At 46.0% G+C, this 24691-nt stretch overlaps 1 protein-coding gene across 1 annotated transcript in view; it reads right to left on the reverse strand.

Annotated features, from left to right (window-relative positions):
* The window catches only part of COL9A2 (collagen type IX alpha 2 chain), a 29138-nt gene extending 17621 nt beyond the window's left edge, over positions 1-11517 (reverse strand). The window contains exons 1-8 of the mRNA XM_051987779.1: positions 11411-11517; positions 10983-11102; positions 8169-8243; positions 5921-5956; positions 5581-5643; positions 601-654; positions 326-361; positions 87-110 (exon numbers count right to left, since the gene is read on the reverse strand). Of these exons, the coding sequence (XP_051843739.1) occupies positions 87-110; positions 326-361; positions 601-654; positions 5581-5643; positions 5921-5956; positions 8169-8243; positions 10983-11102; positions 11411-11464 (462 nt within the window). The 5' untranslated portion in view covers positions 11465-11517. The remainder of the gene's footprint in view (positions 1-86; positions 111-325; positions 362-600; positions 655-5580; positions 5644-5920; positions 5957-8168; positions 8244-10982; positions 11103-11410) is intronic.
* Between the last annotated feature and the right edge of the window lie 13174 nt (positions 11518-24691).

Below are 24691 nucleotides of genomic sequence, written 5' to 3' on the forward strand. Positions count from 1 at the left end.
CCAGTGGATGGGAGAGGCTCCCCTTCTTTATTGACTTTCCTCAGCTTCCCACTACCTGCTCCTTCCTCCCCTCCCCAAGGACTTACCTGAGGTCCTGCAAAGCCAGGGCCCTGTGAAAGAAAAGAGAGAACTTGCTCTGCTTCTCAGCTTCCCCAGTGCCCTCCCCGTCTCCCATGGCTCCCTCTCTTCAGAACCCCTTTTCTCCGGGGTTCTCTCCCTGAGAACCTCCTCTTCCTCTTCCTCCTCTCTCTTACCAGAATTCCTCCCTTAGAAGCCCTGAAAAAGTAGGGCCGAGGAACGGAGCCTAGCCAGCCAAAATACTTACTGGTAGACCTGGGGGGCCGGGGAGGCCGGGTTGACCCTAAAAGCACAGAGGGATAGAGCGTTAGTAGCAAAAGGAATCTGACCATGTGTGTTCTCAGAACAGGCAGCCGCCACCCCCCCCGACCCACCCAGTCTCCCCACATGCAGCCAACTCTTCGGATCCCCAATCTCAGGTCCCCGCCCCACCCCATAGCCCTCTCCTCATCCTGGCAGGCAGACCAGCCAAAGACTGCAGGGAGATGGCTCCATCTTCCTCATCTCCCAGCCCCTGCTCACCTTGACTCCAGGTGGTCCCTGAGGGCCTGGTTCTCCCTTAGCTCCTGTTAAACCCTGGAAGAAGAAAGCAGAAGGGCGAGTGTCCGGCAGAATCCAGACCCCCATTCCTAGATTGGGATTCAGACCACATTCAGACCCCCGGCCTAGATTGTCATATCACAGGACCCTTTCTTACAAGGAAGGGAAGAAGGCAAGGGGAGTAATATTTTTAAGACAATTTGCAAAGCTGAAGCTGGATAGATAGAAATGCATAGAGATACACACATTTTATTATATACACACATATACCTATATGCGTGAGTATGAATGTATGTGTGTGTGTGTATATATATATATTATATGTCTAGATTCACAACAGCCTTGTGAAGAAAAGCAGGGGTCAATTCCCATTTTACAGGTGAGCAAACTGAGTCTCAGAGGTCGCACAATCAATTAATATCAGGCGAGGGATTTGAGCTGAGGTTTCCTGAACTTAGTTAGCAGAGTGCCAGGTACACAGTCGATGCTTAATAAATGATTGCTGAATCCATTTGGGGAATTGTACTCTCCCTCTCTCTCACAAACATTTCTAATTACAGCAGCTTCTCCCCGCTGGGGATGTGCCCCGGGGAGAGATGAGGCGCCTTCCCGCTCTTTTCTGAAGCATCGTTATCGTTTAACAGTTTCCAGCGATGCGACTCAGCCAGTCCTTTTTATCCGCGATGCTTCAGATTCTGACACTGTCCATCGCTGGATCACGCGCTTCTGGGGGCTGTTTTAGTTTATTTTAGCTTTTGCTTCGGGCTTCTCGTTGTTCCGTCGTTTGCGGCTCTTGGGGACCCCGCGGGCCGGGGCGCGCCCCCACCGTGCGGAGCGCTTTCCTGGCGAAGGCCCCGGCGCTCCGCCGCCTCCTCCCGGCGGTGTCACAGCGGAGAAGACCGAGGGAGTCAGGCGAAGGGACTCGCCCAGGGCCGCCCAGCCAGGGAGCGCCGGGAGCTGGGTTTGGATCCGGGGCTCCTTCCCACAGGGGGCCCGCCGGGCGGAACAAGGAGAGAGGGGCTGGGGGTGCCCGGGCCGCTTCCAGCGGGAGTCCGGGGCTGCCGTGGGCGCGCGGCGCGCGGGCGCAGCGCCGGGCCGGAGACCCGAGCCCCAGGGAGATCCCAGGCGCCCACCGTGGGACCCGAGCCCCAGGGAGATCCCAGGCGCCCACCGTGGGCCCGGGGCCCCAGGGAGATGCCAGGCGCCCACCGTGGGCCCGGGGCCCCAGGGAGATGCCAGGCGCCCACCGTGGGCCCGGGGCCCCAGGGAGATCCCAGGCGCCCACCGTGGGACCCGAGCCCCAGTGAGATCCCAGGCGCCCACCGTGGGCCCGGGGCCCCAGGGAGATCCCAGGCGCCCACCGTGGGACCCGAGCCCCAGGGAGATCCCAGGCGCTCACCGTGGGCCCGGGGCCCCAGGGAGATCCCAGGCGCCCACCGTGGGACCCGAGCCCCAGGGAGATCCCAGGCGCTCACCGTGGGCCCGGGGCCCCAGTGAGATCCCAGGCGCCCACCGTGGGCCCGGGGCCCCAGGGAGATCCCAGGCGCCCACCGTGGGACCCGAGCCCCAGGGAGATCCCAGGCGCCACCGTGGGACCCGGGGCCCCAGGGAGATCCCAGGCGCCCACCGTGGGACCCGAGCCCCAGGGAGATCCCAGGCGCTCACCGTGGGCCTGGGGCCCCAGGGAGATCCCAGGCGCCCACCGTGGGACCCGGGGCCCCAGGGAGATCCCAGGCGCCCACCGTGGGACCCGAGCCCCAGGGAGATCCCAGACGCTCACCGTGGGCCTGGGGCCCCAGGGAGATCCCGGGCGCCCACCGTGGGACCCGAGCCCCAGTGAGATCCCAGACGCCCACCGTGGGCCCGGGGCCCCAGGGAGATCCCAGGCGCCCACCGTGGGATCCGAGCCGCAGGGAGAGCCCAGACGCTCACCCTGGGCCCCGGGCAGACCCGTAAGTTCTGCCTCAGTAATAACGGAGTCTAGCTCCCCGGGGAGAGTATTCGTGACGTAAGATCTGTAAGTCTCAACTGGCTGTAAAAACTCGGGCTGTCCCGTAGCTGGGGCTGGATTAGTGCGAACCAGTCCCGCGAAGTGCTCCGAGTAATTCCATTGGTGCTGTTTCAAGGTAGATGATTGGCTGTTGCCCGAGGGATTCAAATAATGCGCCACCCCCCCCCCCCCGGGTGTCACTAGCACTAATCGGGGCGTTTGGATGGGAGGAGTGACTCTCCTCCTGTCCCCTCTCCCGTGCCAAATCTAGAAGTTTCCAGGAAGTCAGTGACATCATCACCCTTTGCCTTCTCCAGTTACCCAGCAAAGCTGGTCAAAGCCAGCCCCTCTCCAAGGCCTTGTAAGACAGTTAGCCTAAGTCTTATTCTCCCCATTTTACAGACATGAAAACTGAGTTCAGGGAGAAGTGATTTTTTTCCCCAGTAAATTACAGACTAGAATCTAGGACTCCTTCAGCTAATTTCTTTTTGTTAGTAGTGAGGTGAGGAGGGTCTCTGAAAAAAAAATCTGAACGTAGTTGCCAAATAAAAGAAATTTTCATAACAAAAAAGGGCTTTCTATAAAACAGCAGATCTCTTATAGACAGCTTGCCTTCCTTTTAAATATAAGTTAAACTCTGCAATCAATTTCTGTCATAAACTGAGCAAGAAAGAGCGCAGAAGGTTGGCCTTGGAGGTTGGCTATGATGGAATCAACTGCTTTTATTATCACATTGTCAGGGGCAGTGCTAGGGGCCTGCTGATCCTGGCCCAGGTGGCTCTCCCCTATGCTCTCCTCCCTCAGCGGCTTTCTCTCAGTTGGAGAAACAACCCGAGTGAGTGGGGTAGGGAGAAGGGGGGCCAGAGTCATTACTTTGGGCCTTGTTAGGGAGGCAGAATTTTAAAAGTGGAAGAACCTGCCAACATCCTGGGTTCTAAGGGCCCTCCCAGCCCTGACATCCTGGGTTCTAAGGGCCCTCTCTGACATCCTGGGTTCTAAGGGCCCTCCCAGCTCTGACATCCTGGGTTCTAAGGGCCCTCTCTGACATCCTGGGTTCTAAGGGCCCTCCCAGCTCTGACCTCCTGGGTTCTAAGGGCCCTCCCAGCTCTGACATCCCGGGTTCTAAGGGCCCTCCCAGCTCTGACCTCCTGGGTTCTAAGGGCCCTCCCAGCTCTGACCTCCGGGTTCTAAGGGCCCTCCCAGCTCTGACCTCCCGGGTTCTAAGGGCCCTCCCAGCTCTGACATCCTGGGTTCTAAGGGCCCTCCCAGCTCTGACCTCCTGGGTTCTAAGGGCCCTCCCAGCTCTGACCTCCTGGGTTCTAAGGGCCCTCCCAGCTCTGACATCCCGGGTTCTAAGGGCCCTCCCAGCTCTGACCTCCTGGGTTCTAAGGGCCCTCCCAGCTCTGACCTCCTGGGTTCTAAGGGCCCTCCCAGCTCTGACCTCCTGGGTTCTAAGGACCCTCCCAGCTCTGACCTCCTGGGTTCTAAGGGTCCCCCCAGCTCTGACCTCCTGGGTTCTAAGGGCCCTCCCAGCTCTGACATCCTGGGTTCTAAGGGCCCTCTCTGACATCCTGGGTTCTAAGGACCCTCCCGGCTCTTCCCTCCTGGGTTCTAAGGGTCCCCCCAGCTCTGACATCCTGGGTTCTAAGGGCCCTCCCAGCTCTGACATCCTGGGTTCTAAGGGCCCTCCCAGCTCTGACATCCTGGGTTCTAAGGACCCTCCCGGCTCTTCCCTCCTGGGTTCTAAGGGTCCCCTCAGCTCTGACATCCTGGGTTCTAAGGGCCCTCCCGGCTCTTCCCTCCTGGATTCTAAGGGCCTTCCCAGCCCTGATATTGTGTTCTAAGAATCCTTGAAGTTCAGAATTCCTCTGATTTGGAGATAATGGGTTTGAAAGTATTTTTTAAACTGCCATTTACTGTACAGAAATGTAACGAGCTATTATTTTTATTAATAAACTGAGATGCTAATGTGTGCATTAAAAATTATATCTTCAACTACATGCATGGAAATTGCTTGTGAGATATTTTTATCTCCAAATTACTCCCTCCCACGGCCCCCCTGCCCAGAATGGCCTCCCAGAGGCCTCCCTCACTGTTAATCAGCATGTGCTGGGAGCTCTGCCAGCACCTATTGTACTACCCACAGTATTAGACAGAATTCTGAAGGCATCGCTCACTCCATCACCGCCTCCCCCTCAAATTGTACACTACATTATCATGGTAGCCCCTCAGACTTGCAAAGGACTAAGTGCCTTCCTCACTACTGTACCTGCACAAGAATCCCCCGGTGGAATAAGTCACTTCCTTCTGGGCTCACCCTTTCCCACCTTGGGTTGGCTCAAATTGTCAGGAAATTTTTCCTGATGTTGACATTAAATTTACTTCTCTACAACTTCTACCCATAGTTCCAGTTCTCCCCAAGCAGAACAAGTGGAATTGCTTTTTAAAGGCTTGAAGACAATTACTATGGATGGTTTCCCCTCCCTCCACACCCTCAGTCTTCTTAATCTAAACAATCTAGCTTTTTCAACTCATCCTCATATAGTGTGGTCTACAATCCTACACCATCCTCGTTTTTCCTTCTATAGCTGTTCCTGCTAGACAGCATCCTTTCTCAAATGTCGCATCAGGTGGAAGACCATGGGGCTATAATCTCCCTGGATCTGACCTCCATGGTTCTCCTACTGGGGTCGAAGTGAACATTTTGCACTGCCATGTTGCATTGCCAAGTCAGCTACTATTGATTTGTTGTGTACTAAGAACTAAAACTTAATAAGAGACATCTTTTGGATTATCTGCACCACTTATTCCTTTCATTATCACAGATAAATGAGACATGATTACATAAGAGTCAGGTTTCACAATTTGTCCCCTAGAGAGAATTCAAAATCTGGAAGATCAGGTTCCTAATCCCTTGTCTGGCTGTCCATCCCCCCACTCCAACCACTGCAGCTTTTCTGGTCAGTACTCACGTCAATCCCTGGCTTCCCATCTGGCCCATTTGGACCCGGCTTTCCTGGGTCACCTTTTTGTCCCTGGGGAACAGACAAGGGGAGAAAAATGAAGTCCGTATATGGTGTGGGTGCAGGGGTCCTCAAACTTGTTAAATAGGGGGCTAATTCACTGTCCCTCAGACTGTTGGAGAGCCGGACTATGGTAAAAACAAAACCTTTGTTTTGTGGGCCTTTAAATAAACTTCATAGCCCTGGGTGAGGGGGAGAAATGTCCTCAGCTGCTGCCTCTGCCCGGGCCATAGCTTGAGAACCTCTGATCTAGAACTTCCAAGGCAGAGTTGTTGGGGAGCACACTCACCGGAAATCCAGGTTTTCCAGGGGGTCCCTTGTCACCCTACAAGATAAAAACAGATGAGATTCCCTTAGTGGGCACCTGAGGGTAACATGACTGCTTGCAGAGCTAGCACCGGTGAGCTGGAGATGCCTTAAGGGCTGAGGAGGAAGCACAGTATCAGAGAACTGGATTTGAATGTCGCTTCTGGTCATTATCTGAATGGCTTTGAGCAAGTCTGTTTCCCTATGTATGTAAACTGAGGGTGTTAGACCAGATAACCACTTGAGGTATCTTCCAACTCTTAATTTGTGATCCTACCAGACAGGTCTATCATTCCAATGTTCGATATCAGTATTAACAACCAAAAAAGTACCCATCCCACCAATCACAATCCAGCTTGGATGGAGCCAGAGCAATAAAAGTAGAATTGGATATCAGTTAAGTTAATACCTGTTCTATCCTGTGTAAGGAGGAGATGGGTTTGGAAATGTGGGTTAGATCTGTGTAGGCTGGAAGCTTTCAAGATGGGTAGAGGAACTTGAGGCTTTTTTTTTTGGGGGGGGAACTAAGTTCTAAAAACACAGAATTGAGCTCAGTAAGAGGTCAAGAGGCTTCTCTTTTGAACAGTTAGATCCAGTAAGTATTTATTTAATGACCACTACATGTCACACATACTAGATATTGGGGACACATGGACCAAAAAAAAGGAGAAAGCCCTCCCTCAATTTCTACTTTCAAGGACCTTCATTCTACTGGCCATTTGAACTGAGCTATTTTGTTGTCCACTGGGAACAGTCAACCTAAAACTCAGTAGGAGACATCTTTTGGATTAGCTGCATTACTGGCTTCCTTCATTATCCCAAATAAATGAGATGTGAATGCCTAGGAGTCAGGGCTCACAGTCTGGGTTTGCTCCCTTGGAGAGAAGAAACAAAGAGAAATATTTTCAGGGAAAATCTGTGATGGAATCCAGGGAAATGTTTTCTTCTTCAGGTTAGAGGTTCCCTGAAATCAGGAGTTGGTCTCTACCCTCTGGGAGTTTAAGACTATTGTGGAAACATAGCATTTCTACTCTTTCTGTTATTGTCTGCTTGCATTTTTATTTTTTCTTCTCAGGTTATTTTTACTTTCTTTCTAAATCCGATTTTTCTTGTGCAGCAAGATGACTGTATAAATATGTATACATATATTGGATTTAACATATACTTTAACATATTTAACATGTATGGGACTACCTGCAGCTAGGGGAGGGGATAGAGGGAAGGAGGGAAAAAGTTGGAACAGAAGTTTTTGCAAGGGTTAATGTTGAAAAATTACCCAAGCATGTGTCTTGTAAATAAAAAGGTATAATTTAAAAAAAAAAAGAAAACTGGAAAAAAAAAAAAGACTGATGGAGGAGAAAAGGGGGCAGAGGAGGGATTAACTGATGGTGAACCAAAAAATCTAGGGAGGTAAAAGGTGCCTGATCTCCCTCAGGAACAACAATAATAATTAATGGGAATAATAATTCTCATTTAGTTTAGAGGTTTATAAGCTTTTTTTCCTCAGAAAAAGCTGGAGATAACAGCTCTTGCTGAGAAACCTGAGGCTCAAAGAGACAGAGAGTCTTTCCTGTTCAGAATTTCTTCTCCAGGTCAGAATTACAGCTACTCTCAAGTTCCAGGCTTTTTCTTCTCTCTCAGGCTTTCCTAGATCCCAGAAGCCACGAAGCCTCTGTCTTCCTTCCAGCCTCCCGAAGGGAGCCAGCTACTGAATGGGCTTGTGTTCTGAATACGGTTCTATAAATAATCCCCACAACCGTCCCCACCATCAGCAGCTGAGGTGGGAGGAGGAGGGGGTATCTGGGACCCTGGCCATCTCACTCTCAGCCAGCTGGGGACCATGCAAGCTTTAACCTGGCGAGGAGTGGGTAGCTCCCTGTTAGCCCCAGAACCCATCTCTTAGTCCCATAACACTTTGCTAAATAAAGGTCCTCCTGTGGAGACGAAGGAAGGAAGGGGTACGTGGCAGATCAGAAGGGACTCTGTTGGAAAGGAGGGTAGAGGGAGGGCATTTGTGAATTGCTCTCTCTGGTCCCCCACCTTTGCTGGACACTAGAGCTTTGATGAAATCGCGGAGTTGTGGTCCAGCCTGGCGTCCTCTTCTGGTGAATAACCGCCCCCCAATCCCCAGGACGCCCCCAGACAAAGTGCCTCTTTGTCCACCTGTCCCGCCTTCTCTATCCCCTCCCCTCCATCTCTAGCTCCCGCCCAGCTCCAGGCTTCCTACTCACGTCAAGGCCGTCTGAGCCTGGCACTCCTGGTGGACCTGGGGGACCAGGGGGCCCCGGTTCTCCTGGCGGGCCTCTCTGGAAATAAACACACACAAAAACTAGTTAGCCGAGAAGCCTGGAAGGGCAGGAGCCTTGAGCCAAGTCGAGGTAGCAGATCCCACTGGATATACCCCGGAAGGGCCTGGAGAGGACCTGGGCATACTGCAGGAATCCCCCTTCCCGATCCTTCCCAGGGGGAGAGTCTGGAGGGAAGCCTCCAGTCGAGGGGCCGGCTCCCACTGTGCAAAAGGCCCCAGTCTTGAGAGAGCCTGCAGGAACCTGGCCCTTCCCAGGGGCTTTGGAGTCTCTGAGCAGGGCTGGACAACCCCTCGTCAGGTGATAGTGGAGATTCCTTGAGAGCCTTTGAGATCCCTTCCAACTCTCAGGATCTTTGACCCTGTGTTTCTGGATGCCTTCCATAGTCTTGTATAAAGGGAGATGCTACTAAGAAGGTTAAGATGAATGGGTCATAGAGCCAGGTGTAAACAAAAGACTGGGGATGATGGTAAAGACTGAAATAGCCTAGGATGTGCCCAGGGGATGGTTCACAAACATTCATGGGTTCACGTACCCTCCTAAGCCCATCAGAGCTCCAACTTTGCCCAATTAGATCTGGGAGACAGGATACAGTGTAAGACACAAAACAGGCTAGTTAGGATGGAATTGAATCACCAACTGTTAGAGCATCTGCTTCACAGCTAAATCCTTCCAATGAGAATGGTCTGAATGGTCTCTTTCCAGCTCTACTTCCCTCCATTGTCCATACAAAGGAGGATGCTGAGATCCAGGTGACTATATAGGGACCCAAACCAGAAGGAGGAAGATTAGGGACCAAGTGTCCTGACTTCCTCCCTGTAGTTCTTTGAACCTTGCCACCTCTCAGAAAGGGCAGCCAGATGCTCTGAGCTGGAAGGGCTTACAGGGCCATCTCATTCAGCCTCCTGATCTTACAGGAGAGGAAACTGAGGTTGAAAAAAGTAAATGACTTGTTAGCAAAGAGGAGATCTGAAACTAGTTCCAAACTCAGTTTTCTTCTTTGAGGGAAGGCTGGGAAAGCCTAGAATGTCCACCTCGGAGAAGTCTTCTAGATGGATTTTTCCCCAAATTTTATCCTCAGCTCTAGGATTGTCATTTAAGGCTGTGGCATAAATTCTCCACCACAAATCCCTCCCCCCCAACAAGGAGGATCTTGCCCTCCCTTAAGGGTTCCTCCCAAGGATAGCCCAAAGGGCCACAGTAGATTACTGCCCATGACTGACTTTGTGACTCCAATCCCAACATGCTTTGCCCAGCTTGGGCACTGAAATCCTGGGCAGAAGCCTAGAAAATGGCTTCTTTTAGACTAGAAAGAAAGAACTATTACCTTGCTTCCAGAAGGAAATAGAAAAATAAACAGAATCAGAAGACCTAGGTTTGGACAAGTCCAGGACCTGTCATGGACTCTCTGAGTGACATTAACCAAGTATCTTTCCCTCTTTGGGCTTCAGTGTTCCCATCTCCACAATGAGGACATTGAGCTAGATGTATCTATGCTCCCTTCCCTTTCTAATAGTCTCTGTTCCAAGATTTCTTCCTGAGAGGTCATGTAGTAGAGAGATTAAAAGGCCAGGCTTGGAAGCAAGAAGACCTTGAGACAAATTGGCCCTGGGACCCTAAGCAAGCTATTTAATCTCCCTTTTTGCTCTAAGACACTGAGTTGTGGATTTTCATCATGAAAAGACTTTCCACTCCAGGAATTCATTACATACGATTCATTACACAATTAGGTCACCAAAAAGAAGCCCCTTGCAGCTGCCCGTTCTTTCCCAGGTCACTCCCTGCAGCCCACACACACCTCAGACTTGAAGTTTTCAAAGCGCTTTCTTTATAACTGCTGTGAGGTGAGTGTAGGTAGTATTAGCCCCATTTTTCTGAAGAAGAAACTGATAGTTCTATTTGTTAAACTGCCTACCTTCTAAGCATCCCCAAACCTAGAGATTGAAATTAACTGTGACTTCTAAACCTGAGCCTCCAGGCTCTGAGAGAGAGGAAGGGAGGGTTCCGGAGAGATCCATGAATGGAGGCTATTGTCCTGGCAGTCCCAGCCTGGCCCAGACACCTTTCCTCCAACCGCTAGACTGACTGACTCTGGGGGCCCCACATCTGGGACTCTTTTCCTGGACAAGCCTCTCTCTCCATAGGCTCAGGCTGTGGTTGATCAAGAAGTGGGGATACCTCCACCTTTAATCCTCAATCCCCAACCAGGAACTGCAAGAACTCCAGAGTTTGTCTGTCTGACCTTGTACATAGAAGATGGTCCACAAACATTTGTGGGCTCTACCTAAGCTCTACTCTCTCCTAACTCCATAGGAGCCCCCTGTGAAATGGGGCTAATAGTGGTCCCAACCTCCCAGTTACCTGGCAGAAACTGAAGCCCATCAGAAAGAGGGCAAAGGAAACCTCTCACCCTCAGGCAGAAAGGAGCCCCTCATCCACAAAATCCCACCCATCACAGGGAGAAGAATCTCATATTTAATCCCGCTCCAAATCTAGTCCTGGGGTACCCTGGTGAATGGGGGGTGCTCTGAGGACTCCATGTTGGGAGTTTTCAGGGAGGACCCTTAAAAGAGAGACTCCCCTTCTTCCTTCCAGCTTCCAACCTGCGCTCCCCAAACCTCAGTACAGGTTTTCAGGGAGGACGTACAAACAGGCTCCCCCAGGGCTGCAATGGGGAGTAAAGGAGAAGTTGGGGATCCCTCCCCCTTCTAAAGACCCCAAAGCCAAGGGGACACTTACAATCTGAGCCAGGGAGAGGCTGAGCGTCTGGAAGAAGACAAATAATCGGAGGCTCCCGATCAGCCCGGCCATGGTGGGGCTTCGGCTTCCCCAAGCGTTCCGCTCTCCGGTTGCCCGTTCCTAAAGGGGGAAGGTACTGGGGCTCGGATGGGCAGGGGGAGAGGCTCTCTTCGGCTCTGGCTCTCACTCCCTGAGCCAGCCCAGGAGGCGGGGCTGGCCGCGGGCATCTTGGGGCAGGAGGGGATTGGCTGAGGTGGGGTCGGTGTCACCTGAGAAGCCCGGGGAGAAGGGGCTGCTTGTCTGGCTGGCAGGGAGGGGAGCCTGGCTTGGGGGCTTCCTCAATAGGATCCCAGAAAGCTGGAAAAGGGCCACAGTCTCCCCTGGAAGGAAGCTAGACCAATAAGAATCTAGCCCCTGTTCCTTGTTACCTCGAGTGACAACCAGGTAAGGCGGTCCGTCCCTCTGTGCCTCAGTTTCCTCATCTGTAAACAGAGGGAACTGAGCTTTCAGAAAGAGCTCCCGACTGGCAGCAGAAGGTGCCTTGTGAACTCCAAGCCAACTTGCTACTGGTATTACTGCTTGTGCTGCTATTGTATGACCTTGGCAAGTCACTTAATTTCTTAGAGTCTCAGTGACCTTGGTGAGTCACTGGGTCGGAACTTTAAGCGTTTGCTAGTGCCAGGCGCTGTGCTAAGTACCAGTGATAGAAAGGAAGGCAAGAACAGCCCGTCCTCAAGGAGCTCGTGTTCTCGCGGGGAAGGCAGCGTGTGGAAAACTAGAAGCTTAGACAGAGTAAATGGGAGCTGATCCGGTCCTCAGGGAGCTTGCGTTCTCCCCGGGAAGGCAGCGTGTGGAAAACTGTAGGGACCCATTGGAATTTACTGAGCGGAGGAAGGCTTTAGAAAGATAAATTTGACAGCGGAAGGGAGAATGGATTGGGGCAGGAGAGATTTGAAGCAGAGAGACCAACCAGAAAGCAATTGTAATAGACTTTGAATGTAGTGATGAAGGCTGTGCCAGGGAGGTAGCAGTGTCAAGGGAGAGGACGGATGCATCTTTGACAGATATTGTAAGGTTAGAAATGACCCGACCTGACACTTGTTAGATATGGGGAGACGGCGTGAGAAGTGGGACATGACCATCAGGTTTTCAGCATAGGCAACAGGAGAATGGGGTGCCTTTGAGAGTAGTTTGGAAGAAGGGAGGGTTTGGTGAGAAAAGAAAATGAATTCATTTGGAAAATCTGAAGGTTAGATTTTAGGATTTCTGAGGTCCTTTTTTACTTCCATTATCAATGACCCATTGATACAAATTGGGGGCGGGGCAGGCCAGGCTGAGGGGATCTGAAAGGCCAGATTTTCCCTGTACCTAAACTTGTGGCCTCAGTTTTTCAGTTTGTGAAGTGAGCCACTTGAATCAGAGGATTTCTGAGTTCCTCTGATCCCAGGAGCCTGCTCCAAGATTCCTCCCCACAGCCGGAACTGCAGCCCTGCTGTTTGGTTAGGGGCTCTGCCTGCTCTGAAGGGCTGGGATAGCGCATCCTTAAGGAGGCCGTCTCTGGGCTTTGGAGTGATCCCCTCCCACAGGCAGCATGGGCAGAGGCTTTGGCTTGAGTCCATTCACAGCTCAGGTCACCCAGGACCAGCCACCTCTGCAGCCCCAGACCAGGACCAGCCCAGGCTCAAGATGAAGCACACAGGGATTGTGTGAGGTGACAATGAAGCCTGACAAGCAATCTCAGACCAACTTTGGAGAATCCTAAACTTCTGGGCCGGGGAAGGAGTTAAGGAGATTCTCAAGTCCATCTAAAGAAGCCTGAGGTAAGACAGTAGATTGAGTGCTGCATCTGGAGTCAGGAAGATCTGAATTCAAATCCGTTGGGCAGCTCAGTTTTCTCAGCTGTAAAATGGGGCAAATAATGGTACCAACCTCCCAGAAAGATACACTTTACAAATCATAAAGTGCTGTGTAAATGCTAGCTATTATTATTATTATGTACCTGGAAGTATGTACAGAGGAGGGCTGGAATAGTTTCACTCTTGTATTTATATCTCCTGTGTCTAACAAATGCTTGACACTGAGTAGCTGCTTATGAATTTATTGTTTAGCCAGTGTTAGGAGAATAATTTACATAATGACTGAAAGCAGCATTGAAAGATAATAGAACTTGATCAGTGCAGTGATCAACCATTGTGAATCATGGTTTCCTCTTCTCAGCAGAGAGGTGGTAGACTGGGGATGTGAAATGAGGCATGTGTTGTCTGACAAAGTCACCGTATTAGGTGTTTTTTTTAAATCCACTTCTTTGTTACCAAGAATACAGATACCCCTTTGAGTGGGTTGTTAATGGAAAGAGATAGTATTGTACAAATAAGCATCCACAAAATGTTGTACAGTGGAAAGAGCACTAGAATTAGGAGCCAGAGGCTCCCAGTGTTGCCATTTACAACTTATGTGACCTGACAAATCAGTCTCTGGACTCCACTCTCTGGAACTCATTTTGCTCATCTGTAAAATTAGGAGGCTAAACTGGAAGACTTTCTAAGTTTTTATTCCATCTCTAGAGCAGCTCATTAAGTACCATCACTAGGTGGCATTAGTGAGTAAGACAAGCTGAGCTGTCAGTTATCTAGAGCCAGAGGACCAATCTGAGCTTCCCTAGAAACTCTATTCTCCCCTCCCCTTTTTGCAAGGATGAAGCTTCCCTATTGACTCACCCCCTTTCCCTTCCAGGACATGCTTTCTTTTCAAACCCACTGCCCTCGCTTAGAATTCACTACTTTGCTCCTTTTTTTTTTTTTTTTTTGGTTCTGTTTTGTTTTTTAAGAAATCTGTTCCTTTGAATGATCCTGGTATCAATTTCTTTGCCAGATATGGAAAATACAAGATTGGCCTCCTCACATCCCCACCCCTCCCCTCTTCTATGTTATAAATACGGCTCCAAGCTCAAAGCGCAACTCATTTAGCAAAATGTCTCTTCTGAAACAGAATATTTCTTCAGAGAGGCAATTCCATTCCCCTGTTCTTAGGAATTTTGAATTAGGGAAGAATTCCTCTCCCCCATTATAATGTTATTCTTTTCAAGTGACAATGTAACATGTATATTCACTATTGTTTCCCAAAGAATTAGTATTTCCATAAATTTGACCCAGTTCTCTATGTATTTTAGAAATGAGGCATTTCCTATAAAAATTGTTTCTTGGTTTTCTGTTTTCCTTCTAATCTTGGTTGCATTGATATTTTTTGTATGCAAAACCTTTTAAATTTAATATTTAAATTATCCATTTTATATCACATAATGTTTTCAAACCTTTTAAATTTAATATTTAAATTATCTATTTTATATCACATAATGTTTTCTATCTCGTTTGCTCATAAATTCTTCGCTTTGTATCATGCTCTAAGAACCCCCCTCCAACTCAAACATTTTGCCAGTCTATGAGTCTATTAATGGGAACTTAACAAAATGAGAACCACGTTAAGATCCTGACACATAGGATGCCCATCAGAAATACAAGCCATTCCCTGTTATGGGCCAGAACTCTGAACTTGAAAGGATTCTTACAAGGTACTAAGTCAGTGGAATTGATAGAGACAATAGTTATCTAATTTAGCCTGGTTCAGTATGATTGATTTAATACTACAAGGAGATGTTATGGGCCAGAACTTGAAACAAGGTACTAAGTGGAATTGAGGAGACAATGGTTAAATCTAATTTAGCACTGATTTAATCCTACAACAAATAATGGTTTCCTAGTGACATAATGATTGGTGTATACTCAGTATGAAATAGCTGAATAAGTTATGGTATATTAATGTTACAGAATATTCTTCTATAAGAAACGATCAGCAGAATGATTTCACAAAGGCCTGGAGAGAGTTATATGAATTGATGCTAAATGAAATGAGTAGAACCAAGAGAACATTGTACACAGCAGAGACAAGATTATGCGATGCTCATCTCTGATGGACATGGTTCTTTTCAACAATGAGATGATTCAGGCTAATTCCAATAGATTTTGATGGAGAGAGCCATCTGCATCCAGAAAGAGCACTATGGGGACTGAATATGGATCATAACATAGTATTTTTTACCTTTTTTGTTGTTGTTTGCTTGCTTTTTTTTCCTTTCTCACTTTTTCCCCTTTTGATCTGGTTTTTCTTGTGCAGCATGATAATGTATAGAAGAATTAGACATGTTTAAGTTATTGGATTACTTGCTATCTAAGGGAGGAAGTGGGGGAGAAGAAGGGAGAAAAATTTGGAATACAAGGTTTTGTAAAGGTAAATACTGAAAACTATCCTTGTATATATTTTGAAAATATAAAGCTATTATAAAAAAATCTTGCCACATAAAGAAGTCACTCTTCAAATCCATGCAAGGAGAAAGCACAGAACCCAGATGTTGTGACCAATCTGAAAGTCAGTGGGCTCTGTTGTTCTCCTTGTTCCTGGCCCTATAATTAAGTCCTTTTTATCTTGGCTGCCATTGTGAGATACTCAGTGCCCAGAATCTACCAGCTCCTTCCTCCTTTGCCCTCTGCTAATGTACCAACAAGCTACATCTCAAACTGTTTAAAGCCAAGTTTTCAATCAGGACTTGAATCCAAGAGAAGTTTGGATGTCATGGGAAAAGAACATTAATTCTGGAGTGAATACACTATAGATTATCTGTGTTCCTCCACTGGACATTCATCAGTGGTATTCCTACCACAGAGACAAGATTTCTTCTTTTCCCCCTTGTTTCAGTCCCTCCTTTTACCTCCTCCACCATTTCCACATAGACTTTCTTTTTCCTCAGAGATATTTTCCTTTATTGTTAATCTTTGACTTGATTAGGATATATCACATTCTCCTCTGTCTTCCTCACCCTTTTTCTCTTTTCATATACCCTTTCCTTCTATAATTTAGTTCCACAAAAAAAGAACATAGATTCACTTATAGGCAGGATGTTGTAAAGTTTAGCCTATGATACTTCAGACCTGTTTCTTCACCATCACTTCTATTTGCCTTCTTTCACCCTTGTCTCTATATACTTATTTACTTGACTTAATGAAACCTATACCTGGGATCGTTGGATCAGATGCTTATTTTTCTCCCAAATGCCGATGAAGTTTGAAGGCTTCCTGCACTGCCATGCAAGCTAGTGGCCATTGACTCTGGTAATCAGGATCCCAGGGTCTCTATGCTTGAGAAACTTTCTGCCATGTGGGTGATCCCCACTAGGGATTAGAAATTGTCTTCCTTGAGCCTCTTGCTTCTGGAGCAGCAGGCTTTTAAGAAACCTGAGCTCTAGCCTTAGAATGGAGATGAAAACCACAGAGATCACTGGGAGCACCATTTCAGAGGGCCAGGGACTATCAGTTGTTACAGAGCCTTCCTATTTAACTTTCATTAGGCAGTAGGGGCCAGAAGGGGAGAGCATGCATTATGCAACGACACACACACACATCCAGAAAAATACCTTTCTTCCTGTGATTAGAGAAAATTAGGAGGAACTGTGGGAGAAAATTAAAGAGGGGTAAGCAGCTGATTTATTTCTTTTCTACTTTCCCCTGTGTATAATAAAGCAAGTGGACTGAGTCTTATTTAGGTGACTATGGAGAAGTTCTCCAGAAGGGGTGTTTTATATATAATTATACAAAATATAAAGTGATTAGAAAAGGGGGTCTTAAAAAAGGAAAGGCTTCTTGGAGAAGGTGATACTTGGTCTGGTCTGAAAGGAAAAAAGGCCACTAGGATAAGGAAGGAGTAAATTGTAGGCCTGAGGGGGGATGGAGCAAAGGCATGGAGGAAGTACCTTCTCTCTCTCCTGAAGAGAAAAGGCCAGAATGGCTGAGCCGCAGCATTCGGGAAAGGAAGTAATCTAAAAGGAGGCTGGAGAGCTTGGCTGTGGTCAGGGGGTAAAAGATTTTGGGTCAAAGAGGGGAGGTTATGTTAGATTCTGGAGACATTTGGTTGGTAGCTGCCCTTCACACACAAAGAGGGCAAAAATGGCCTCGCTCTGTTGGGGCGCGGGGGAGCTCGGAACTCTGCCCCAGGTCAGGCACGACCAGCCCCGGGAACGCCCGAGGGCAGCCGTCTCCGCATTTACGCGTTTCCCCTTCGCTTTCAGCCGCCGCGGCTCCGGCCGCCCCCGGGAAACGGGCAGGCGACCCGACGAGCTTCTCCGGCAGCCCCCTTTAGCTCGAGCTGCCGCGAGCCCTCACAGGTGACAGTGTGGATGGCATGGGTCGGAGCCACAGCTCCGCCCCGGGCATTTCTCCTCCTCGCACGGGACCTGGATAACGAACAAGGCTCTCACGCTGTCCCGGTCATGTGAGGCAAGAGAGCAGGGACTGGCTGTTAGCCCCGGCCACAAGTGCCCACGTGGATGAGAGCACCGGGCAATGTAACGGGGACAGCCCTGAGAGAGGCCATCAGGCGGCAGCAGAGAGTCAAGAATAGCTCCTGCATCTGATGGGCTCCAGGGCGGAGGGATGCTGGCAGGAATGGACCAATCACGTGGCGAGAGGGAGTTAGGGCGACAGGAGGAAGGTCTCAGAGAACACAGGTTGATGGAAAGCAGTCTGCCCCATGGCATTTCCCTCCTTCAGTGGGCTCCCGCACCACGGATGGGGGATGTAGGTTCTCCTGCCCTTTCCTATGGTCTCAATTCTGCTCATACATGGCCCCCCAGCTCTAGCACGATGTCCGCCGATCATGATTGAATCTTAACTCTGTCTCACTCTAAAAATTTGCCTCCCTTTTTTCTTTTTCTTTTCAAAACATATGCACATAATTTGACATTGACCCTTGCATAGCCTTGTGTTTCAGAGTTTCTCCTCCCTCCCTCCACCCCCCTCTCCTAGATGGCAAGCAATCCAATATATGTTAAGCATGTTGAATCCAATATGTGTGGACATATTTATACAATTCTCTTGATGCACAAGAAAAATCGATTAAAAAAAAAGTAAACGAGTAAGAAAACAAAATGCAAGTGAATAACAACAAAAAGAGTGAGAATGCTAAGTTGCGGTCCACATTCACTTCTCAGAATCCCCTCTCTGGGTGCAGATGGCTCTCTTCATCACAAGATCATTGGAACTGGCATCTATCATCTCATTGTTGGAAAGAATCACTTCCATCAGAATTGATCATCGCATAATCTTGTTGTTGCTGTGCACAATGATCTGGTTCTGCTCATTTCACTCAGCATCAGTTCACGTAAGTCTCTCCAGGCCTCTCTGAAATCATCCTCCTGATCATTTCTTGTAAAATAATAATATTCCATAATATTGATTATACCATAACTTATTCAGCCATTCTGAAACTCAGTTTCCAGTTTCTTGCCACTACGAAAAGGACTGCCACAAACATTTTTAAAATTTGCCTCTTAATCTCATTTTCTTCATCCATAAATGGATTAAGTCCCTTCCAATTTAAATCTTCTGATCTCAGGGTACAATAGAAGGAGTTCTGAATCTGGAATAATCAAAGGCTCTAGAAACCCTTGCTGGCAAGTTCGACCTATGTGACCTTAGCCAATTCACTGTAGTAGTCTGAGCTGGAGATTACCAGCCATGACCGACCAGATGACTGTTATGGTTTCTACATGCTTTAATCTAAATTAGTGATTCAGGAAAACCAAAAGCAACCTCTGCCACAATAAGACCTTAATGGGCTCAGGATCAAGGCAGCCTTGTCCTTGGTCACTTCATCCTTGCTGCCTGTTCATTTCATGGAACATTTAAAAAAATAAATTTATCAGAAAATGGCTGAATAAATTATGGTATATGAATGTTATGAAATAATATTGTTCTATAAGGAACAATCAGCAGGATGATTATAGAGAGGCCTGGAGAGAGTTATATGAACTGATGCTAAGTGAAATGAGCAGAACCAAGAAATCATTGTACATAGCAACAATAGGATTATATGATGACTAATTCTGAGGGATGTGGCTCTCTTCACCAATGAGATGATTCAGACCAGTTCCAATGATCTTGTCATGAAAAGATCCATTTGCACCCAGAGAGAGGATTGTAGGAACTGTGTGGTTCACAACATAGCATTTTTACTCTTTATGTTGTTATATTGTTATAAGAAAATTTTATTTTCTTTCTCATTCTTTTTTCCTGTTTGATTTGATTTTTCTTGTACAGCAAGATAATTGTATAAATATGTATGCATATATTGGATTTAACATATATTTTATCATGTTTAACATACATTGGATTACTTGCCATCTAAGGAAGGGGATGGAGAAAGGGGGGAAAATTGGAGCACAATGTTTTAAAAGGATTAATGTTGAAAAATTATCCATGTATATGTTTTGAAAAGAAAAGGCTTTAATAAAAAAGAAAATAAATAAATTTATCATTTATTTATGTTCAACCTTCTTTTAAAAAAAGTTCTGGGGCAGCTAGTTGGTGTAGTGGATAGAGCACCAGTCCTGAACTAGGGAGGACCTAAGTTCAAATCTGGCCTCACACATTTAATACTTCCTGGCAGTGTGACCCTAGACAAATCACTTAATCCCAATTGCCTCAGAAAAAAAAGTTCTAAATTATATCCCTCCCCCATCCACCAAGAAAAGAAGCAATATAATATAAATTATACATATGAAATCTTGAAAAACATATTTAATATTATTCATGTTGACAAGAAGGAAGAAAAATAAGGAAAGTGAAAAAATTATATTCCAATCTATGCTGAGTTTATCCTTTCTCTATTTGGAGGTAGGTAGTGTTTTTCATAATTCTTTTGGAATTATCCTGGAATGTTATATTGACCAGGGTACCTAAATCTACTGCAGTTGATCGTTGTTACAGTGTTGCTGTTACTGTATACAATGTTCTCTTGGTTATGCTCACTTCACTTTGAGTAAATTCATAAGTCTTCCCATGTTTTTCTGAAGCTATGTTATTGTTATTTTTTATAGCATAATACTGCTATTTTTATAGCACAATTACATTCATATAGTATAACTTGTTTGTTTATTCCCCAGTTGATAACCATCTCCTCAATTTCCAATTTTTTGCTGCTACAAATAGCTGCTATAAACATTTTTGTATACATGGCTCCTTTTCCTTTTCCTTTGCTGTCTCTGGAATATAAACCTAGTAATGATATTTCTGGGTCCAAAGGTATACACAGTTTGATAGTCCTTTGGGTGTAGCTCCAAATTGTTATTCATGCATCCATCATTCTGAGTCACTTTGCTTAGACTGCAGTCTGAGGTCACAGATATTTGGTTCTCAGCCTGATTGCCTGCTCTTTTGTTCCTTCCAGCCTTTGGTCTGGGACTCTGGTCCTTATTTCTAAATCTAATGTCTTGTCTTGAAGAGCCCCAGACATTTATGCCACTTACCGACCAATCTCTGTCTGCTGATTTGGAATCCTGACCTGATCCCCTCCCTACCCATGACTTAGAATCTTGCGCCAAGGTCCCAGACAAACTTTCCCCTTATCTTTTTATAGCCCAGGTCTCTAAGTCACTTCATGTCTACTTTAAGCAATGCCATTGCCCAAGGATTCTTATCTCTTCTCTCTCTCTTCCTGTTTCCCTTTATGTGTTGCCTTTTCCTATTAGAATGTAAGCTTTTTTTGTGTTTTTTTTCCCTCAATCATATTTTATTTTTTCCAAATTCATGTAAAGGTAGGTTTCAACATTCATTTTTGTTAGACTTTGTGTTTCAAATTTTTCTCCCTTATTCCCTTACCTCCCTCCCTTCTAAGACAGTAAGCAATCTGATATAGGTGATACATGTGCAATTCTTTTAAAAACATTTCCACATCCATCATGTTGTGCAAGAAAAGTCAGACAGAAAGGCAGAAAACCATAACAAAAAGCAAGCAAACAAACAAAAAGGTGAAAATACTATGCTTCAATCCACATTCAGTCTCCATAGTTCTCTCTCTGGATGCAGATGACATTTTCCATCCCAAATCTATCAGAATTGTCATGAATCACTGCATTGCTCAGTAAAGCTAATTCTATCATAGTTGATCATCACACCATGTTGCTGTTACTGTCTACAGTGTTCTCCTGTTTCAGCTCACTTTAATGAGCATAGATTCATGTAAATCTTTCCAGGCTTTTCTAAAATCAGCCTGTTCATTATTTCTTATAGAACAACAATAGAACATAAGCTTTTTGATGACATTGACTGTCTTGTATTCTAATTACCAAGATTTAACATTATGCTTTGAAAGAATAAAGTATTTAATAAATAACCTTTCTATCCATCTATCTCATGGACTTTCAAATCTCCCCCACCCTCACTCTCATCTTCCCTAGATGCCTGACACCCTCAGACTTAGCCTTCTACTGTTGCTATCTTGACATTGGCCTTGGACTTGACCTGATGCATTTTTTTAAATTAAAGCTTTTTATTTTCAAAACATATATGTTAGGATTCTTACAAGATGCTAAGTCAGTTATCTAATTTAGCATGGTACTTAACAGTTTTCTAGTTCACTGATGTACTTAGTACTTATTAGAGTTCTACAAGATTCATACCTTTAAGAGAGCATATGTAAGCTAGGAGCCTCAACCAGGATTCAGTTCGGGACATTCAGAAGTCAGAAAGGACAAACCCACTTTTGAGGCAGAGACAGATTCATTCCATCTTCCACCTTTGTGCTGGCTGGAGATTTGGAGGGAGCTAGAGGCTGAAGCTGGCAGAGGCAAAAGACTAGCAGCAAGAGCTCTGGGAACCAAGAATAGAATGGACCTCTAAGAAAGCTAACTGGGCCCCAGGAAGGAGATAAGACTGAAAAGGAAACAACAAAGGTTTTGGACTTTAATCCCTGGCTGCACTTGTGGTGATTACTGGCTGTCTCCAGAAGCCCCCCTAAAAATTTGCTCCCAGAGATGATTATATTTTAGAGAAGAACATTACATTTTGGCACTGAACGGGGGGCAGACATGATCCTGATTTCAGTGGAAAAGAAGTCTCTTCCACCCAGAAATTAGAGTGAGTACAACAAGGAAACTTTGTTAAAGAGCTAATGTAGAATTTCAGCTAAAATGGGACAGATGTTTAGAAAATAGCCTTCTTTTCCTCTTCAAGGAAAATGTGTCAAAAGCTTGGTCAGACTGATAAAAAAAATCAAGATTTAATTTTAACTTGGGAGCAGATCATTGATCTTTTAAAAACTGTACAGTACACATCTCCTTGGTTCTCTAAGGAAAAAGAATTGGATCCAAATGAGTGGAAATTAGTAGGAGAACAACTATGTCAATTCTGCAGTGAAAATGGACCTGACTCAATTTTCAAAGACACACTTAATACATATAATTTAATACAACTGGCTTTAGGAAATTATATAAGTGTTAGAATAAGGAAAAAGAAGAAAGAGCAGGAGGGGGAGGTGCCAACTAAACTAGGTGAAAAGGATGAAGAATCAGATAAGAATGGAGTTAAGTACAATTTTGAGTGTGATACTTCACAGCAGAGAAATTAGGTCATTCCACATCCCCTGATCTACCTCCCTCAATTAACCCTTCATGGATGGAGGGAGAAGGAGGAGGGGGAGAGGCAGTAACACAATCACTTATAAAGCAGCCTATGACAAGATTACAAAAGACATTGATCAAGGCTAAGAGAGAAGGACAGGGTGTATCTGATTTTTAAAAAAAGATGCATATCCTGTGATTGAAGAGTTTGACCTTTCAGGTAAACAAAGGAGAAAATACACTCCTTTTGATCTGGAAAAAATTAAGGATTTGAAAAAAGGTCACACTCTTTATGGAGCTACATCGTCTTATGTTAAGATGTTTCTAGATAGTTTGACTTATGAAATCTTAACCCCAAATGATTGGAAATCCATATCAAGGACATGTTTAGAACCTGGACAAAACTTGTTGTGACTTTTGGAATATCATGAATTATGCAGGATTAAAGCCAGACACAATAGGCAAACAGGAGTTAATGTACAAATCACTTTTGACCACTAGCCAGTGAAGGTCAGTATGGAGAGAATTCAGCACAGATTAATTACCCCACACAGCTTATGAACAGATTGCTGCAAAAAAAGCTTGGGTTTCCTCCCAGAGAAAGATGGAGGTAAAGCCTTCACAAAAATAGAGCAAGGTCCCAATGAACCCTTTGCAGGTTTTATGGGGCATTTGCAAACAGCTGTAACAAGAACCATTGGAGAAAATGCAGCTACATAAATAATGACCAGACATCTGGCTAAGGAAAATGCCAATGAGGTTTGCAAAAGAATTATATGGGGACTAAACAAAGATGCTCCTTTAGAGGAGATCATAAGACGCTGTGCTACATTGAGCACAAATGCTTATTATACCCAGACTATGATGAACATGGGAAGACAGGGTCCCTCTTGGCAAGGGAATTCTAGAGAAAGTCATTGATGTTTTCAGTGTGGAAAAATAGGACATCTGAGAACCCAATATAGGTATGGAGATAGAGTGAGAGGACAGGGTGAGAGAAGACCTAAAACTCCATGTCCAAAACACCACAAGGGCTTCCACTGGGCCTCAGAATGTAGATTGACCCAGGAAAATGAGAGGCAGGGCCCAGCTCCAAGATATCATACAAAAGACAGGTGGGGCATGATGGCAGCTGAGGTTACACCCAGAGAGTCTTTAGAAGGTCAGGACTCCGATGTGATCTATCAGCCAAAAAGCAATCACATGGCAGAAAGGGATTACATGATCAGTCATCCAAAAAGCAATCAGATGGCAGAAAGAGATTACAATTGGGGAGAATACAGGCTTTTTAAACCAACAGGACAGTGTCCAGCTCCAATGTAATTGCCAGATGATGAGGAGAGATTTAGAAAGTGGTAAATAGAAGGGACTAGATAGATTAACTGCCTGGGAGAAGAGAGGGTTTGCTTGTATTCCTACAGATAGAGAAGGAAACAGATGGAGAAGGAAACAGATGGGTGGCAATGAGCACCTGAAGAGAGATAGAAAAAGAAAAAAACCTTGAAACAAAGGAGAAGATCTAAGAAACATCTGACACTGAAAGAGCATGGCTGCTAATGAGACTATTGCAGGACTTGAAAACCAGCAGAAATCATTGGATTCCCTAACACAAGATGAGACTATTTCAGGACTTCAAAGCTTGCAGGAATTATTGGATTCCTGGCACATGAACAGGACAATAGATTCCTTTTGGTCTGTTTCTAGGACTTAGGACTTGTATAATTTCCTCATGTTGATTCATGTTATTTGTTACATCCCTACGTTTGTGATATTGCCATGTGCTTATATAAATTATGTAATTATGTGTAATACCTCCCATATTGATGGATTTATGTATACTTGTGAGCCCCTTCAGAAACCCGCAAATATGACTTGATTTCCCATTTCCTTTGGTGTTTTCATCTCCCTTCCTGAGGTGTCAGGCGTGATCACCTCTTTTTATGGTATTTTCACTCCTTTTTTGAGCAGTCAGGGAAGGCGTGATCACCTTCTTTTTGGAGGTTCTCATCTCCTTGAGAAGTCAGGGAGATCATGACCACCTTATGTTCTAAAATCAAAGGAAAGCAGGAGATGTTAAGATTCTTACAAGGTGCTAAGTCAGTGGAATTGATAGAGATAATAGTTATCTAATTTAGCATGGTACAGAGAACTGTTTCTCTAGTTCCGTTCATGTACTTAGTACTTATTAGAGTTCCACAAGATTCACACCTTTAAGAGAGTATATATAAGCTAGGAGCCTCAACCAGGATTCAGTCCTGGACATTCA

This window comes from Antechinus flavipes, chromosome 3 (assembly GCF_016432865.1).
Source record: "Antechinus flavipes isolate AdamAnt ecotype Samford, QLD, Australia chromosome 3, AdamAnt_v2, whole genome shotgun sequence".
Classification (NCBI taxonomy): domain Eukaryota; kingdom Metazoa; phylum Chordata; class Mammalia; order Dasyuromorphia; family Dasyuridae; genus Antechinus; species Antechinus flavipes.